The sequence below is a fragment of the Melanerpes formicivorus genome, unplaced genomic scaffold (genome assembly GCF_026170545.1).
Source record: "Melanerpes formicivorus ecotype bairdi unplaced genomic scaffold, bMelFor1.0.p_v2 SCAF_6, whole genome shotgun sequence".
Lineage (NCBI taxonomy): Eukaryota > Metazoa > Chordata > Aves > Piciformes > Picidae > Melanerpes > Melanerpes formicivorus.
The window spans coordinates 18,144,099-18,164,684 of NW_027142358.1; the positions used below are offsets into that span (position 1 = coordinate 18,144,099).

At 40.0% G+C, this 20,586-nt stretch overlaps 1 protein-coding gene across 1 annotated transcript; it reads right to left on the minus strand.

Moving 5' to 3' along the window:
• Positions 1 to 12,075: 12,075 nt before the first annotated feature.
• On the minus strand, positions 12,076 to 16,952 carry LOC137441932 (uncharacterized). Its single transcript, XM_068139949.1, has 6 exons — positions 16,779 to 16,952; positions 16,022 to 16,095; positions 14,760 to 14,874; positions 13,869 to 13,975; positions 13,510 to 13,624; positions 12,076 to 12,679 (listed from the first exon to the last, which is right to left on the minus strand). Exons 1-6 carry the CDS (start codon positions 16,870 to 16,872, stop codon positions 12,498 to 12,500), a joined length of 687 nt encoding a protein of 228 aa, XP_067996050.1. The 5' UTR covers positions 16,873 to 16,952; the 3' UTR covers positions 12,076 to 12,497.
• Between the last annotated feature and the right edge of the window lie 3,634 nt (positions 16,953 to 20,586).

The following is a 20,586-nucleotide window of genomic DNA, read 5'->3' on the forward strand; positions in this document are numbered from 1 at the left end:
ACAGCTACAGAAACCAGCCCTGGTCAGATGCTCTCTAGCTACTTGTGGTACTAGGTGAGAACCTAAAACCACAAAGCAAATTTTTCTCACCCTGCCTGAAGCTGCTCTTTCCAGCAACCCTGCTGCCAGCAGGCAGATCTAGAACCAGCGGTCTTGGCCTGAAAAACAAATTGGTTCAGCACTTGGGGACCTGATATATTTCCTATATCTGAAACTTCAAAGTTATTTTCCAAAACATGTATAATTTTTTTTTAAAAGCCTAGTCTACCTTTTCTTAACCTTGAATACTAACTGTGCCTTATAAGACTGCCACTATTTGCATATATTTACCAGTACTGGAAAACTCAGCTTGCTGACTGTGTGATGTTCAATTTTCAGCCAGTGGAGAGCACCACTTCCAAAAGAGCAGAACCCAGAGCTGAACCCAAAGCCTCTACAAAAGCTTCTGCATGTGTTTAATACCTATGATAAATACTGCAGCAGCCTGACTGTACCTGTAACTTTTCAAATATTTAAACAAAGCTAAGCTAAGCTTGTAAGTAGCAAATGGTGTGTTGAACATACATAGTTGGAAGAGAGATGAATGCATGAACCTCTTGGATCTGCAGTAATATTAGGAGCAGCCTTCATGCTCTGAGGGCTTAAAGTGCTATTCATAAAACTTGGATTCTACTGGTTATTATTATCAGATTATTCACTTCCAAGTAACTAAAGATGATTTACAAGGAAAGATGATGTGGTTTCCTGGCAAAAGAAGGGCCATCATTTTTCAGTGCAACTGTCTCCTAAAGCTGCTTGTGCATGTGTGAACACCTAGCTACTGCTATGCTGATCTTGAGCAAGCTGAGCTCAAGGCAGCATGGTTTCATCCTTTCTTCAGAAAGGATTGTGCCACTTTAAGAACACCAAGTGGGAGGTGATATAGACACCACTGTACAAACAAGTACCTGTGCAGGCTGCCTCACTCACCTGGGGGGACACAGCCCTCACCCTTCCTGATTTCTCTGACAGGTTGAACACCACTGACTCACGCTTTTGCTGTCTGACAGCAGAGAATGGACACCTAAAGCATCTCAATTTTATCTGCAAAACTTGCAAAACCTTGAGGATGCCGAGAAGGTAAGAGCAAACAGAAAAGAGCTAAATGTCTACAAGACCACACAAGCTTTAGAGAAAGACAGAACAGGTAGCCAGGCTGAGGAAAGAAGCAAACATTAAAATGCTTACTGACCTTTATGTTAAAATAAGAGGATAGTTAAATTATTTCCAATTTGCTTAAGAGGTTGTCAGCAGGAGGGGCATGAAGGGGAAAATATAGAGTTGCTATTCATAATAGCAATTTGCTAATATCTAAATAGCTTACTAAATGGTCATAGAGTTATATGTTTAAGTGCAGTGCATAAGGCAATCCCTTTTCTTTTAAAGTCAGCAGACCTTCAGCTCATGCAAGTTTAATCAAAACTGTTTAACATCTAAACATTTCAGAACAGGAAATGTCATTTTGAGTCAGATGTTTATAACCACTCTGTGCAGTATATTCAAGAGTCAAAAAATTAATAGCCATATGCCAGGAACTCTAAGGCAACACATAAAGCCACATTATGAGATGAAATCTAAAAATCAGACTTTTCATGTCCAGAAAAGTTATTTATCCATACTTTAAATAACAGATGAGAAAGCCTTCTGTTGTATTTTAACTTCCTGTAGTCACTTTCCTTACTTTGGAAGAGACTTGATACATACTGCAATTAAAAGCATGGTCAGCAAAATCATAACTTTCTTTAGCATGTCCCAAATTTTATACTTCCAGTTGTTGCACCAAAACTTGGTATGATTTAAAAAATACTTTAAGCTAGCTTTACATCCTGTGGTGACTTTACTTACAGGAAGATAAATACACACAGGTTTTACTTAAAAGTGATAAGACAAACCTACAGAATGTTTTACAAAGGTTGAATTCCTTTTAAAAAAATGAATACTGAAATATGTCTCATTAGCACTTTCAGTGATTATGAGGAGACAGTTAGAATACAAGCAAATTCAGTGATTATTCTTTAAAATATTTTATGATTCTGAGCATTTTTGTAACACTTCCGGTTTTAAAAGTTTAGCCCTATAGAGATTGAAGCAGTGTTATTAGAGCTTTCTGAGGTCTTACATAGTTGAAATACAGCCTTTTCTCTAAGGTCATAAGCTCATGAATTTGATTACAATTTTCTTAACAGGAGTTTTAAGTGACACTTTTAACTTGCAGCACAGTTCTCTTGATCAGCACTCTCATTTCAAGTAAATTACTGTGCAAGAAATCCAGGTCTCAAACTTCTTACATTCCTAGCACTTACTACCACTACTTATAACATACAGTCACAGAAGTGGCACAGGAGTTCATCTTTCTGCATCTGCAGATTGTTACAGTGCACAATATGGACATTGCAGTAGTGATGACCTCTTTGGAAAACTAGTCTAGACATATGTAGTTATCTTTAAATATTAATAGGAAGTTGGCAGTTATGTTAGAAATCAAGTACACAGCAATACTTGTTTTCCCCACTTGAAGACTGAAGATTGAAATCACCGAATTGAACAGGAAGCAGAACAAGTTCATTGCTGTTGCTGGTTTAGCACTTCTGACTTGTTCTTCCGTCAAATGAAGTACATGCCTGAGAGAAGAGGTGTTTATAGCTCTGCAAAATGAGAAATGGTCTCTAGCTCCAGTTGTGCTGAGGGAAATGGGAGAATATCTAACTAGACAGGTTCTCCTATCTAGATAAGGTGACCTCTCCCCATATGAAGAGGCCCTGTTTGTATAAGATACCAGAAATTCAGTATTACACATCTGATTATCTGATAGATTTAGTTAGCATAATTTAGTGAAACTGCTGGCTACTAAAAATATAAAAAATAATCATGGATAATGACAACTAATATTCAGTCTTTACCTTTTCAGATGTATTCTTTTGTTTGGTAGTATTGATTGAGGCTTTTCATCCAATCTGAGTGTATTAATATCCATCAGGAGATGCCAGGGAAACTAATCAGCAAACAGATAAGTCTGTGATCAAGGTATTACCAAATGTGCTAATACAACTATGTTATATTCTTTTGTGCTGTCTGATCTAGCTTTGATCTGTTTCTGTAATAACAAAAATCAAGCTTATACTGGGTAGGACACTACCTTTAGGGATGTAGGAAGAAAAGGAAAAGACTGATTCTCACTTAAATATCAATGAACAGTAGGATGAATGGCCTAGAGCTCTTGTAGGTATAGTTTTTCTCTTCCCTCCTGTTTTCTCCATTGTGGAATGTGGAAGAAGCTAAACAAATTGTGATTACTCGAGATACATAAGAAACACCTTCCTACCTGCTCCAGGGACAGCACCAACATCAAGCTTCCCAATACGTGTTTGCAGCCAGGTCATTGCAAATGTTACTTACCACTGAGATCCATATGCCTACCCTTGTCAGTATTTTCTTGCCTACAAGAACATCTGGAGTAGAACCTGATGCCATTGCCAAGAGTTTCAAGTAACAGTAGATCCAATAAATTTTAGACCATGTCATCCAGCACAGTTATATATCAAATTCACCTGTTTAGACAGCAGTCATGAGCCTAATTTTCTTGATGTTCTTCCATAAATACTCAGTCACATAAAACCTATAAGCAGGTGTCAGCCTACAGCATGTTTACACTTGTTTCATGAATATGTAATAGAGAGGACTTTACACTGAGTAGTTCACCAGTAGGAAATTTGTTCTGTTGCAGGCACTGAAGTTCTCATCTGTCTGATGTCAGCTAGCTCCAGAAATCCCTTAAGAGTCACAAGATTTAAACAGAATCAGTTCTTTACAAAAGCATGGAAATACTGGTGTACACCTGAAACACTGTTGGGGGAGATGGAGAAACTGCAGCGCTTCAGTTGGAATTGAAGGTGAGGAAAGGCAAATGGGTTTTGCCCACATTTCTTGTTTGCTTCCAGCTGAGATTGTCTTTTGCTCTCAGATGCTTTTTGATTAAGTGCTGTAGTTACTAATCAGAATATCCTGATAGAAACAAGAGAAAACAAGACTCAATTCACTGATATGAAAGAGTACACAGACTTTGATCCACTCTGCCTTTTGGTGGCTGTACTCACAAATTTACTAGGCTATTTATTTTTTTTCAAAACATTTTGTATACCCTGATGTTAGCAAGTAGAGAAAAAAAGTTACTACATGGAAGCCAATTATTCTGAAGATTGAAGGGGGCATCTGTATATTTAAAAAGAAAAAAACACTATATATATATGTAACAAATAGATGCCAATTCAGATACCAGATCATCTTTATGTCCCATGAAAAATATCTTCATAGGAACCACAAGTGACAGCAAGTAACAGACCGTGAGGCCACCACATCTCATTCAGGGATGTTGTCATAGTATAATGCCCCCTACAAGTTTTAGAAGGCTGCCTTAAAGTTTCACACTATTTATTTACACTGCAAATTTTTTTGCACAACAGTATAGCTACCTTCAGCATTTGGCCTCAAGGAAGTACAGCTTTTCCCCCACAGTTATGATTTGGGATAAATACATCTGATGTTTTTGGAAGGTTTTCCTTTCTGTTAGGTCTCTAAAATGAAAAGATACACTTGAGGAACTTGGAGGGGTTAAAAAAAAAATAAAAGTAAGATTAGCAGAGAAAAATAACTGACTTTTTAACATGGGTTCACTACAGCTAGAATCAAAGATTACATTCAACAGAGCAATGCCTGCAGCAGACAAGGCAAACATTCCTAAGTAGTTACAGCTAGTGGTGGATTCCTTGCTGGGCAGAAGCCAGAAGCTGCACCATGCTCATCTACTTCATGGGGAAGAGCAACCCATGCCTGAAATCAACTTATCTGCCTATATGAGGTTTTGCTTTTTCCTACTAATCAAAAGCTAAGGCTTCAAGTCAAATGGTCTAACAGTATTTCTTAGCTTTTCTATATTGTTACAGACGGTAAGCTGACATATGTCAGCTAAGCATACTAACATGCAAGCCTTCTGTTGCCTGCTTATACAGTCTTCTGTGTGATCTTATAGATGCAATTCATAAATGGTCTGTGCTAAGATAGGAGGCAGTGAAGCATACTAGCTTAATTTCCAGAATCATGTAAAAAGGTTATAATTTAATATTTTTTTTTTGCTGGAGGGCACAAGGATAGAATAGTGATTTTCTTATAAAAAAAATTCACTATGCTAAGATGACCCTTTAGTGCCTTCCACCAACTATAGTCTTGGATTCAAACCTTACCACTTTGTGCAGCTTCAGACAAATCTTTAGCAAAACCTCAAAATGGAAGGTAAGACCAGAACTCACACCTCTCTAACAGGCCCCTTTCCCCCCCTTCCCATTCATTATTGTATACCTCTCTAAAGAAGTAATTTATTGCCTTCAACTGAGGTCCTTTCAGAGGCTTAATTTAGGGGACAGATGCAGAGCATCCTTCATTGCAAGATATTTTGTGGTTTAGTGACCAGATTTGGTATGCTTAGATATTCACTGATGAGGATTTTAATTAAGACAAAGAGCCTGCAAAGCACCAGTGACACTGTGTATTTATTTATTCTGAAAGAAACACCACTGCTTTCATATTTCTAGAGCTATGTTTTGTTTGACTGCTACTTTGATTCATTCATCCTCTCCTGTATTCAAAATTAGTGTTTTAAAATGGAAGGGATACTGGCCATTTGGAAAGATGATTTATCCACAGACAGCCTGTGTACAACACCATCAACGTGTGAAACAACTCAGTTAACTGAGCAGTCCCAGAGCTTTTACAGGTGTGCTGAATGAGATACAGGCTGACTGGCCCAGGCAAGTGGCATTTAGAAGGTCTTTCAGTCACACCCTTTGTCTTGGTATCTGCTGATCACACAGCACCACTGTTTAGCAGGGTAACTTGTCAGTGCATCTACTTCTATTTGGCATGGATTCTACCATCATGAATGTACCTTATTTACAATATATCTTACTGGAAATTATGTATACAGTAATATCGATGTATGACATGATTCCAGCATGACTGCAGCACTCACAACCTAAGACCCCAAAGGCTTAAAACCTGAGAACGCAAGAAAGAACACAATAGGTGGGTGAAGGACAAATTACTTTGGGGGAAATCTAAAATACTTCCTATCAGTTATTAGCTGTCAGCTGCTTTTCCAGCCAAAGCAAATGTAGTCAACAACTCTGATAGTAAACAAGGCCCTTGGCCAATTAACTGCTGCTCTTTACAACCTTAAGCTACACAGCCTTGACTCAAAGCTGTCTCCATGGTATCACAGGCCTTCCCATCACCTTCCAATTGCTTCTGCAACTCCACTCTCACCATTATTGCATGCCTGCAGAGCATTTCAGCTCCTTAAAAGGACCAAGGCAGACAGAAACCCAGCAATGCCTCCCAGTGAGTGCTTGTCCCTGTAGATGGATGTAAGGCTATTTTGTGTGACCTTTGTTTCACTGCCAGTGGTGTTTTCTTTCTTTCTCAGAGGAAAAAGAGCAGTCTTCCTTCATGCTTAGCATCCAGGGTGTCTTAGAGATGTGGTTTCTCATGCACACAGTATATAGTCCAGCTGAAGATCACTGGAAGTTTGTTTTGTGGAAGGTTAACTGATCTGGCCTTCTCTCAGTCAGGATTCATGGAAAAGGGGGATGGCCTTCTCTCATCCTCACCAGAACAGGCTATTGGGGCAGCAGTGGATGCTGTCACTGGATTTTTTAATTATTTTTTTTTCCCTTAGCCAGATGCTGTTCAGGGATCAATAGAGCAGAATGCATGGAAGGGGATTTCCCATGCAAGCTACAGCTGAAAAACTGCTTGTCCAAACAGAAGAATTACAACAAACTGAAAGAGCATGATATGATGAGGAAGAGAATGAAATGAACAAGCGCTGAAATGAAAGCTAGAAAACAAAACAAAACTAACAGCACCAAGTTAACAGAAAATGCCTGATAAAAAGGCAGGAACAATAGTCCACAAAGCAAGTCAAGAATTAAGATATTTAAAGGAATTCATTGATGGGCAAAGAAAACTGAATTAGAGAACAAGAGGCCCACCAGTGATACTCCTAGGGCAACATCCGTGTACAGCAATAAAACAGCCTAAGGCAGCTCCCTGAGCACAAGCATCACTTTACCCACAGCTGCCTCTCCTGGTTTTGAACAGCCTCACACTCACCTTCATCTATCAACCAGGTGGAAAGAGAAGAATTAAAATCAAGACTGCCACAAGGAAGATCACAATAATACACCACCTAAAGAGCTTCAGAGCACAGCACACATCAGTCAGTTACAGGTATGAACAGACAAAAAACAAGCAGCTATCTTATAGGTTAAATTAAAATAGACACAGCACAGTCAGCTTCAAGGAATTAACCTGGTGGGTAACATTCCACCATCAATGACCATCCTGCCACAGGTGCGTTGTTTAGCTGGCAAACAGGCAGTAGCTCCAGGCTCTGAGTTGGAGAATTATCACCTATGTCCTCCATACTTTTTGCCAATTTGCAAGGCTTGACATTAATTATAAAACTTGACACAGCCCTGTGAGAACTCAAATTTCTGGCACTGCTGCAAAGCAGACACCAACCCTGGCTGGGCAGGCATTGGCTCTGGTGAAGGAACATGTGTTCCACTTTCTAAGTCTATGTCTCCTTCTTTAAAATGCCTGAATTGGTATCTCAATGGCAAGAGGAAAAGGTAAACGTACAAGAAAGGTTAGCTAGCACAAGAGAGACAAGCTTTGACCGAGTAGCAGAGCCTGGTTCGTTTAGCAGCCAAAAAGAAACTGCAGTGAGAGTCTGCCTAAGAAATTACTATTCTTCATTACAGAATATCATTACCTAAATCCTCTTGCATCTGTTACTGGACACTCTGCTGCTTCGCCTACAGGGCTGAGGGCAATTTTAACAATTAATCTAGGTACAAAATTGGTGCCAACTCACTAGATTCCCGCATATATTCAGATTATTCTACTGTCTCTAAATAAGCATATTCTATCAACTCTGCTTCAGCCTTCTCCTTCACATGAGGGTCAGGATTTAGTGGCAGATACTCACCCTGAAAACCAACAGATAAACTTGAAATCTTTCTGGTGTAATCCAGGCCAAATTTCCAGGAAGAAGGCAGCACTGCAGCCCCTCTGGAAAGCACCTTACCACCAGAATATACAGACAAGATATTGTGAGAAAAGAGCCTACTCACACCTCAGCCACCATCTTTTATTCACTCCCCTTCAGGCATTGGATTCATTATGGCTTTCAGGTGTGTAGGACCTGTGCTGAAGGAATAGTCCTTCCATTAACTAGGGCACACCTGTTAACAATCCTAGCTCCTTGTCTCAAAACCAGCATAATTTAAGTCCTTCCAAAATCATCTATTATTTCTGTTTTGCAAAACTAAAGATCTGAGACTTACTAGCTGTGCTTCTCTTCTCTGCATGTACACCCCACTACCTGCCTGCTAAACATCTCCACATCTTAAGCTCATACTGGTTTAATTTAATCATTTTAAATAGAAATAAGTTTTCAACAGATGTAACCATTTCTTTAAAATATATCTAGCCATTTTCAAAGCAAATAAAAATTAACTGAATGTCCATTGAAGCTCTGGCAAGAGAAAAGTTTCTAAAGCCTGCTTTATAGAGGAGAAAACTAAAAAAGGAGAGAGGTAAAACACATCCTGATGGCAGATTATCTAGAATTCTTCCTTCTTTCCACCCTGTCCTGTTTATTCTCAATGTTAGCATTCATATGTCAGTGCAATAATAATTTTGTGTAATGATCTGAGAGGGGATGACTTAAATCAAGATTTTAAAGAAAAGGTGGACATGGTGTCTTACACTAACATCAACAACTGCAAATGAGCTGGAAGGTGAAGGCAGCCTGATGTTATACAGAGCTCTCACTGGTACAGAGGCCAGGGGGGAGCTCTTTTAGAGGCCTTCAGCCTGGGAAAATAGGCTTGTTCTTCAGGATAAGAAAATGATAGGCCAAAGCAGCTGACAGCCAGCTGACTAAAATAAACACATCTATACAGTTGTAATGCCTATTTGAAAGAAAGTAATGCAGCATATATTTTGCTTTTCAGCATCATACTCTTGACATGGAGGAAATCATGGTGGAAACCATCCTGGCCCCTTGGGAAATACTACTGGTCATTTTTGCTACAGTCCTAGTAATGAGTTTTCTCATGTTTCTGCCCCCTGCGGCATTGGTGATCTGGAGAGTGAAGCGTGAGCCCCAGATCTCGCTGCATGGCTCAGTGTGAACCAGCCCTGGTACAAGCTGTAACACCACTGATCTCTTTCTTTAAAAGATGATTCAGAATGACAGTGTCTCTCAGGATCACTCTTAGTGCCTAGGAGCCATCCAAAAGCAATGGGTTTCCCAGCCTATTGCTGCTAAGTTCCTGTGGAAAGAGAATGTGTACAATTTTGTCGTCACATACTATGGTTCTCAGGACTTTTCCTTCCATATTTTTGTCTACATTGTAATTACTGTTGTTGGCTTAGTTTATAGACTGACTTCTTCTCTTGCATTAAAATGGACAGAAAGCAAGACTGAAAGAGAAGCAATTGTAACACAGCATTGCATTCCCTCCACTAACATCCCTTTCTGTAGTTACACTGTAAATATTAGCAAAGCCCTTAGCTGAGATGGCTGACAGTTATGCAGGTGGACATATCAAAAGCATGCCCAGTAAACACTGGGGAATTAGTGGATTAGTGTGGTTGTAGTGTGAAAACTCAAAAAAACCCTGCAAATAAACAAAACCAACAAAAAAATTAAAAAATCATTTAAAAAAACCAACAGAGACTGGTGCAATAAATAAACATCTTGTGCTGCTTTGGTCTGATCTGAAAACTTACTGGCCTAAAATGGATTTTGTTTATTTCCTTCCATAGGATTTTCCCTCTTTCTCCAAATCTCAAGTACCAACCCTCCCAATCTCAGGGTTAGAGCAGGAGCATGAGGGATGACACAATGCTCAGACATGCCCAGCCAGACACCAGCTCAAAGCTAATGCAGACATATAACAACTATTTGCCTGAATTATATTATGCAGATTTACTTGGGGAAATAATGTGATTAAGTTTGCCTTAGTTTTTAACTGTATCACAAAAACTTATTGGTTCCATTTCCCTTTCTCATATATAAATAACAACTTATAAAGTGGGAATAGCACACAATTGCTCCTCTGCAAGTTTATGAAACAAACAAACAAACAAACAAAAAACCCTCCAGAAACCCAGTCTCCAGGTTAATATCAAATTTGTGGCGCATCAAGTTAATGCCAAACTCTTCCATACTGTAGGATGTTTCTTAGTAGAAATTCTGATGAACAGCTTCAATAGTTTATCCTGGTTTATATGAGGCTTTGATTTCTTCCTGAAACCCAATACTGAACTTTTTTTCTTTTCTTGGTAGATTTGGAAAGTGCTATAATACCTTAATATAACTTAGTGAAAAATGTGTTTAGTACCAGTAGGAAAATTATACTGTAGAGTGTGGTCTGCACTTCAGATACTTTATTTGTACATAGCTCATAATGGATTGGCTGGACATGAAAGACACAAAGATATTATAATTTCATTTGATAGAGTTTGTGTGCCAGAAATAAACAAACTCACCACTGACTGAAAAACTGTTGCTTTTCTTGAAGACTCCAGCACTTTTGTCTCTAACACAATGGCTTAAATTCCTCTTAGTTTATAAGCAGCCAAAGCAGCAAACACTTGATGCAATTGCTACACTCACAGTCATATGACTGTCTGGTTCTGGGGCCCAAAGAAAACAATTTTTGTTGTTGTTGTTGTTGTTTGTTTGTTTGTTTAATGATTTTATTTTTAGCCTGTAATGGTCTGCAAGATAGATTTTACACATCTGAATCATTTAAATGATTAATGAGGTAAAAGTCAATTATATATCACATACCATGTGACTATGCTGTCTGCATCTGAGAGATTTACAGCAGCAAGGAAAAAGGAAAAGGAGAAAAAAAGGAGCCACAAACAAATGAGCTGGCCGTCTTCAGATTAATGGCTTCAGTGTTTGCTCAGCAGAAGAAATTTAAAACAAAACCCCAAGCATGAATTCCACTGTAAACAAAGCAAGCAGTAACTAAGCTTCTAGTTTAGATATCCTAATTCACATGCACAGACAAATCTGTCCCTGTTTAGACAAGATTTAGAAGTAGAATAGAGGGGAAAACGCAAGAAGGACAACTAGCCAGAAGCTGTGGAAATATTGAACTGGGGCCAGCAGTTGCCCTGGCACTACTGTGCTGAAACCAGAGCATCTCAGCAGGTCAGCCCCATGCTCAGCCCAAAGACCTAGAGCTCTACCTGAAATACAACACACCCCAACTCTTACCAGCCAGGACTCGTTTGCTTTTGTACTTTCCCTCCAAAGCTAAGCCATAGTTTGTGGTAACCACAACCTCTGCCTAAGAGAGGCTGTTTGTGTGGAAGTGCATGGAAATGTGAGCACAGAAGAGCACTCTCAGCCCTTGATCACACAGGGTGGGCGCAGCTGTTGTTAGAGCAAACCAAGGGTCAGTAGGACTTTCTTTCCACAACACCGTGGCTTTGCCCCACAGGGAGGAAACAGAGGAGACTGAAGGTCATCACTGGCATAGAAACTAGAGCTTCTCATGCAGGTCCCTGAACAGCCACCTCTTTCATCTTTTTGGCAGAGAAGACATGATGCAAATATCTAGTAGTTTAGGGCAATCGCAATTCTCACATTTTATATTGGATCAAGATAATACATTACATTTTTGCTTCTATTTTGCCTGGTTACAGCAAGCACACAGGACACTTTATAACATTTTTTTGAAGTGCATTGAATTATACCTAAAGGCTATGTCTTCTTGAGGGATGCCCTCAAGATGATAAATACAGGAGAAACTTTGGAGTTGTCCTATCAAAAAAAATGCAGTTGTACAAGTCTGCAGTTCATGCAAAACACAGCACCTTGAACAGCCAGATTTAAACTACAGTCAAGTAGGCACATGAATAAAGAATTAAACCTCTACAGCAGCCAGTAAGTGGTGTGATTTGCATTCCTTTAATGGTCATCAGAGCAAGAAAAGTGATTAACCAGTAACTGTAAAAGCAGCTAAAAGTATGGTCCATTCTCAGCAAAGCTGACCCATGACAGCAGATTATTTCTGATAACAATTATTGTGCTTAACTAGTGACTGCATCTGTTAAGTAACTCTAATTCTTGTCCAGCTAGACAAATTTAAGCCATAGAACACTTCTGCCATGAGCTATGTGACTTGATTTAGCCTATATATCTGTATCCAAGAGCTGAGGTCAAATTGTGACCATGATCTCTAGTTCTTTAACTAAATAAAAGCTGTATGTTTACATGTCTTAGCAATAGTTTCGCTGCTCTGCCTTTCTTGTCAAAATTTCCACGTCAAACTGCATATTGCTCATTGGTCTATGGCGCAAGCTTTCTGGTACTAGTAACCACAGAGGATACAATCAGCCTCCTTGTCACGGTTGGAGCCATCGATGCCCTGCTCATCAAGCTCTTTGAGGAAGATGTCTATCTGCTGTTTCTCAGTGAAAGCTAATGTGTGCAGACAGGTGCTGTTGGTGGGGAAATAGGCAGATTTAGCTCCACTGATGGCTCTGTCAGAGGCTAGAAAGACCAAGGAAGGCAACAAAAGAGAAAAAGGAGAAAAAAAAAAAAAAAAAAAAAAAAAAAAAGAGAGGGAAAAAAAAAAAAAGGCATTTGAATCTTTTAGTTTAGATTTGTTTTGATCTTTAAACAAGTGGCATCGTTCTAGTTTAGCCTTGGAAAACAACTCTAACAACAAGGCATTGGCAACAGTAAAATATTTTCCATTACCCATAGGAGAGATAGATTAGCCCTTTTGTGCACCTGTAAGCATATTTATTTTTAGATTAAGGCAATAACAACAGAGTCAGACTGCTTCAGGTCACAGATTGTTCACTAGACACAATAGGAACAGTCCTAAAACTTCTGGGCTGCCACATGAAAAAGGCAGCATTGATGGCTGGGGACAAGCTGATGGCTTTTATCACATGTACATACAGTGAATAGAGTAGATGTTAGCCAATTTTACTGAGTTTCTTCAAGTACTGTTGCAAGAAAAACAGCAGTTCTGCTGCTGTCTGCCCAGGGGCTCACACAGCCCTTGTGCAACATAGGGTTTGGATTAACGTGACACTGGTTTAAAAAAGCGTATCTTACCACAAATATTGGATACATATCATATTTGTTACACCAAGATGAAATGGTGATGTTCAAGCCTTCATGATAGTCTTAAAGCTAACGTGATTTCTCATTCAGCCTTTTGCCAGCCCAGCACTATCTTTCACAATGTCACATGCGTCAAGGCTGTCATAACATGCCAAACAAAGGAAAACTTCTATTTCCTCCTTTTTTTAAACAAAACAGATGGAGCTTTCCATCCCTGTCACCAGATGTGCCTGAGAAATACTCACGGTTACAAAAGGCCAGTGCCTTTCCCCCTGCAAGCTGTGTTGTCCAGGAAAACCCAGTAATGTTGCCACACACTTCATACAGTCTACTTCTTCTGAGGAATTGGAAGTCATAACCCTTGGGAGACACAGAAGGGGAAGGCAGGGGGGAGGGGGAGGGGGAGGAAAAATGTCATCTTAGGGCTACATAGTGGGAACTGTAAGATGAAGAAATACTCATTTTGTGAGGGTCAATACAAACATTACAACACCTTGTTGCCTTAAGGCAGGACAAAAAGGTATAGCAAGGACAATTCTGCATTGCACAATAAACATTTGTACATTAATGACTAGATGTAGCAATGTAGAAGCAGTAAACCAACCTCGTTGCACATGGGTTTGCAGTACTGAGCATTGTCAATGGTGACACACACCAGACCACCATTTCTAGGGACTAGTGGGAGTGGGCACTGAGATAGCTGCTTGCAACCTTTTGAGTGGATTAAAAAAAAAATTATAAAAATAATCAGAAACCAGAAAACAACATATTAGAGTGAAAAGTCATCTTCTTCCCAAACAAACTGTAGGCATATTCATTGACCTGGGTATGCGTGATAGCTGCCCCCACTGTCTGACTCTGTCAATGTATGCATTTTTATTTCCACAAAACCTTTAGGGGGTTTGGATTTGGAATTTTTTGGTTTGGTGGTTTGTGGTTGTTTTTTTCTTGGTTGGTTGGTTTGGTTTGGTTTGAGGGTGGGGGGATGGGGAAGGGGGAGGTAGGTGGGATTTTTTGAAAACATTCCATTTTTCTATCACTTGTCCCTGTGACAGTGAAATCCCTATCAGATTCCAGTTACACTATAAAAGTAGTGGCTCAAAGTGGCATTTGCTTTCACAGTACTGATTTTCAGTACTATTATGGCCAAAACTACCTAAATATTTCTTTGAGTAGGTATGACTAATATGCCCACTCAAGGACACCAGAGGCCTGGGAGTGTGCATATCTGGAGGGCAGAGCAGGCCCTGCTGCATGTGCTGCTCAGCATCAAAAGCTGGTGCCTCCCAGATGCCTGCCAGCATAGTGGTTAAGCACCTCAGCTTGTTGCTGAGATGCCTTTTACCTTCTTGTTTGTTTGGGTTTTTTTTCACCCTAAGAAATGCAGACATGTAGCTCACTATGGCTGAAGATAAAAAAGTTTTCTTAGTGCTTCTCCCCTGACACTTTGTTCAACACCAAGCAAAGTGGATCATTGGTTCAGGAGGGGCCTCACTTTTCTCTTGAACAGGGCGCAGCAGATCAAGTGCTTCTTGCAGTTTCCAGACAAGGAAATTGAGTGAAGCTTTTTCACCCTTGGCAATCATTTCAGGAAAGCATTTTGAATATTCCTGTGGAGTTAAGAGACAAAAAGGCTAAGCTAAAGAAGCCTTGGAATTAATTTATGAATGCGGTCAATACAAAACAAGAACCATCTTGAAAATCATGCAGCTTAAAGTAAAAATTCTTTCCCACAATGTTTTTGGAAGGACTGGTAACTTTCATTAAAGGAATACATAGTTCAAGAGGGAGAACTGTTATGACTTGGGGGTGCTTTTTTCCTATATATAAAAAGATAGCTTTATAAACATCTGTGTGTGTTGTCTTTCTTTCCAAAACATTGATTTCTTATCTTCTGAACGCTGCCATCTCACAGACTTTCTGTGAGCACGTGTGTGTGTGTGTGTACACATGTAAAAATACATATTTATGACGGTGTGTAAAGCACACCTTTCCATACTTTTATCTACTTACTGCTCTATACGCATATAAATAGCTTTCAGTTCATACATTTGTGCCTGTGCACATGTAGACAGAGTTGTAGTAAACTCCACAACGAAAACACAAGTGTGTGCCATCATTATAAGACACCAATTACTTTGAACTTACATAGGTGCATAGCGCAAGAAGAAGAGGAAGCCAAATTTTCATTGGTGGCTTCTGAAGCACTAGCCTGTGATAGCCAACCCTGCTTTTCTCAGGCTAAAGCTTACAGAAACATTGTTGGACATGATGGCTATCAGTCATAAAAAGGAAATAATATAATTCAACTCTCTGTGACAAATCCCCAAACAAACTCAAACGTGGGAGAACACATCCTTGGCAAGTGTTGCCCTCAGTCTTTTTTCCATCCCCTGTGTAGTGAGAAAGATACTTCAGGCAGAAGCTCATTGTATGCAGCAGTACTGTGGCCCCTGCTCCAGCTGTTTTCCAGAAGTGTCTCAACTGCATGCTCTGCCCTAGACCATGGAGGACAGAGGCACTGACTCATAAAAGAGGTTTTCAGTTGCCTGGCAGGGAAAGGAATCTCGGTCTGTTACCATGTGAGCTTTTAAACTCCGGTTAAATCTCAAACCAGCACACCGAGTGTTGCCAAATCAATATGCAGCCAGTGTACTGGGCTGCACAGGCACCCACGGCACAATCCTACTCCTCCCACCACCACAAAAGGTGTGTGCACTGCAGGTCCTGCACTGGCTGATGCAACCAATGTCTCACCTTGAGGCTGTCACTCATATTGTCTATGGATTTACATTCACTTGGACTGGCAAAAACTCCAGTTTCAGTAAAATCTGAAAGACAAACAGAAGCAGGTACATGGCTGGTGAATAATCCCCCTTCCCCCTCCAACACGTGGACAAACCCCAAATACCCCATAACACCACTTGTTTATGAGAATTGTGCTACTATGCTGCAGTTCAAATACTACCTTGTATATCTGAGGCAATCAGGGCTCAACTGTGAATAAACTGTACGAATATTGATTAAAAAGCAATCTGATCAGCTGGCTGTGGCCACCCAGGGCTGGGTGGCTTCCCAAGCAGGATGCTTCATTTCTCTAAGACAGGCATTATTCAAATTATTGTTAGTCATATTATTGTGGCCTTTCAATAGTTGAAGGGAAATACGAGGACAGTACTTGAAGGAAATATGGTGACAATCCTTTTTAGCAGGGCCTTTTGCAACAGGACAAGGGGTGTTGGTTTTAAAATAAAGGAAGGTAAATTTAAATTGGATATAAGGAAGAAATCTTTTACAATGACAGTGGTGAAACACTGGAACACATTGCCCAGAGAGGTAGTAGATGCCAGCCCTGGGAACATTGCCGGTCAGACTTCACAGGGTTCTGAGAAACTTGATCTGGTTAACAATGTCTCTGCTAACTGCAGGGTGGAGTGGACTAGATGACTTTTAAATGCCCCTTCCAACCCAAAGCATTCTATGATTCTACAATATTGAAATGGCAATATCTTACCTGTAAGAAGCACTTGAAAACTTATCAAAACCAGTGTTTTCCACAGTGGGCAGGAGCTGAACCGCATTTTTTCTGTGGGAGACAAGGGACTCATTACTTGTTGCTGGAGGAGCCTAAGAGCTGAAGCCAGTCTCAGAGCTGTATGTGTGTGAATCACTGGTAGTTCAGTGCGCCTTGCTGCAAGGCAGTGCTGTGATAAGGCATTAGGGGGATACACATATTGCCCAACTTGGTGGGATGCCAGTGGAGACTTTGCCAGCAGAGTTTAAGCAGGGCAAGAGGACATCTCTTGTTACAGTGCTGGGGTGATCTGATTTCCCTGCTGCTGCCAACACCACCAGGAAATTTTCAGATTAAGTGGTTTACAGCAAACATGTTTAGTGTATGCACATTCTTGCATGCTTTTGCGCTCTCCCTACCCCCACACCCATCTGTGTTTCTCTTTCACACACACACATAGACATTCATATAGAAGACATAACTATACCTTATCTACATGGCTCGACCAAGTGGATATGCTCTATATCCTGTACCATCCAGAATTTAGGTACTTGCTATGTTGAGCAAATTATGGGTTCCAATTTCCAGCTTTTGGGTTTTCCAACACAAACTAAACAAAGCAGCAACAGCAGTAGAGATGAAAAACAAGTGAAGAAACAGTCCAAGAACATGGCCCTGCATTCTGTGTGTATATCACCAACTGCATACCTGTTCTCTGTGTGTATATTTTATCAGCAACTGCATGGCATTTCTACTTGTAGTTTGGCATTTTTTTAATGGAACACAAACCTCATATGCTAATATCTATTTATGGAAAAGCTGAGTAGCTAGCAAAAGTGCCACAAAAGTTTAATCATTTTTACCCTGTACATTTACTGGCAGATTAATCCAATTATCCAGATACTGCTCAAGTGCTAGGGGTGTAACTGACTGGCCCCATCCGTAAGCTGCAAGTTTCAGAGTCACAGCCTTTCACCCTGTGTCATGGATGACTGATTTAGATCACTTAAAGAACAACTATCAAAGGTATTAGCAAAAGTGATTTTACTGTGAATTTGTAAAAGTGTGACTTAACAAAGTTCAATTGCAAGGTTCACTCTGATACTTGCTTCATGAAAGAAACATAGAAAGGAAATTCTAATTAAAGCTAAAATGATTTAGTCCAAAGACACAAGAGTGAGAAAAACCTCCTCCTGTTGAGTCATAAGGTTTAGAATAGACACTCCTCACCTTTTGCTTTCTAAACTCTCTGAGAGTAATCTAGTTGTGGCTGGACCCAGGCTTAGTCCTTGACTTGATCAATGGCTTATGTCTAATGGAAGTAGCTACACAGAGTTCATTATAATTAATTCAATGTGCTGTCAGTGACTTGCTGAGGTGCTGTTGCATGTAAGGGGTCATTCTGCATTGGGTAAGGAAAGATCCCAGTCTCAGGTAAGGAATCTCCTACCGTGAGAGGTGTCCCTGCTCCTGGGGAGGCAGAGCTCAAAGACTGTCAGAATAGAATAGAATAGAAGAATATAATAGAACCGAACCAAACCAGGTTGGAAGACACCTTTGAGATCACCATGTCCAACCCACCATCCAACACCATCCAATCATCTAAACTATGGCACCAAGCACCCCATCAAGTCTCCTCCTGAACACCTCCAGTGATGGCAACTCCACCACCTTCCTGGGCAACCCATTCCAATGGGTAATCACTCTCTCTATGACTTTATGAGATAAAGTCATTGGTTCATAGTCAAATTGCACAAGACTCTTTATACCCACAACTTTCTTTGTTCCTTGATAAATTATTGGAAAAATCACCCTCTCTTCATGTGTTAATCATGTTCTCATGCATCAGTGTTCACTTTGTCATTCTGCTCATACTCGGGTTTCCTAGTCCTTGGCCCAGCTACAGCTCAGGCCTTTACCTGCTCTGAAGCCTATACCAAACTACTCAAGTTTGGTTACAGGAGTTCAGTACATTCATCACAGTCACTCACACTCTTCCAAGCTGATGTGACATGCCCACCAAACCTGCTAGACATACACACTTCCTCTCCAACAAACTGTGATGATTGTTATTGTCACTGCCACAGAAGAACTGTTCATCTTGTCTGCAGATGCTGAGACAGGGACATTCTCCTTTCATGTCACATTATGCAATATATCATCTATTTATGCAATACTTTTTCAGGTGTCTTTTAAATTAATTTTTCATTCACTTGCTTCTGCTACTTGTAGTATAACACACTATGAGCAGAAGTTCCTGAAGAAGTGAAGTCAGTGGCAAAGTCTCCATTGCATTAACAAAGACCTGCCTTTTTATGCCATCTTGGGGATGTCTTGATAGTTACGTATGGGACTGTAGCACTTCCATAAAACAGTTTTGCGGCAGCATGAATGGCAACTTCCTTATTAGTAGTAAAATGCCTTTGTTTACATTACTGATAGGTAAAACTTCATTAGCAAAACACATATTTAATACTGAAGGCCAAAATTTATGTTTCTAGGTAGACCAGTAAGACCTGGTTCCACACAGTTTACAGTTTGAGGCTGACACACACAATCTTTTCCCTTACAAGATGAACAATAAGCAGCTGGGAAAATAGTCCCTGACAAATTTTCACAAATACATTCTTACAGTGCAGCTGCACAATTTAAGATATTTTCCTTACAAAATGTATCCAGTTTTCCAACAAGGGCCACTGATTAATGCTCCAAGACCATGGGAGATCAGGAGCTACACGTAAACCTGCTACTTGCTCAGCTCAACTTACACAGCACATACAGCACTTTAGCATAATTTTTTAAGTGGAGCAAGTTTTGGCTTAAACAGATAAAAGTTGTATTTGTGATGTACTTGAAGAGAATAAATGGCAGCTTTTTTTAATGATCATCACAGTCAGGCACTCTTTTTCATGTGTTTGGGACACACTGTGCACAGGAATTTAGTTAGGAGAGAACCATAGCATGGCAGCATTTCACCAGTGCAGAAGCTCTAACAGGATGCTGCTTAAACCACAAAACTAAGATTAAGTGACTCTTGGGGACCATACATAGGCAACTCTTGCATTGCCAGATTAAGTTTGTCATTGTTACCTATTGACAAACAAAACTGCTTAACAAGGATAAATATGGTCACACACTGCCTCAATTTAAACAAATTTGGGATTAATCCACAGACCTTTACAAAACGCAGTTTGTCACTTTATAGGACAATATAGAACATCGGCACAGATATGCCCTTATCCTCTGTCTAGATCATATCCAGTTCACCATGCACATCAGCTACCCTGAGCTGTCAGAAGGAGAGGTTGTCACTACTTCCAGCAGGAATAACAGGATACGGGTACCCAGATTTGGTATCTGAGTACTGGCACAAACCAGGGACATGTACAAAATTGCTCCCACAGCTGTGGAGGAGCACACAGCCATCTAGTGGCTAGCCCTTTTGTGAAACACTGCTGGAAAAGGCAGTGGCCCAAATTTTAACCTCATGCTCTTTGTTGATGCTTTGCTGTTATTTATATGTGCTTCATTTTATTCCAAAAGTACACCAAACCTAGCAATTCATGCAACAAACCTAACATTTGGGAGCAAAAACCATGAGAGAATACTGTATAGCACAAATCTAAGAATAAACTGTGATCAAATATGTAGTGAAAGTTAAGTTCATACCACAATTTTTTTAAAACTATACTAAAATTAATTTATGCTGGTGAATTAAAATCTTGCAAGCATATACGAGGCTGAGCTGAGCTGAACCATTATACTGTAACATTAAAAAAAGAAAATTAAAGAGGCACCTTTACAGACA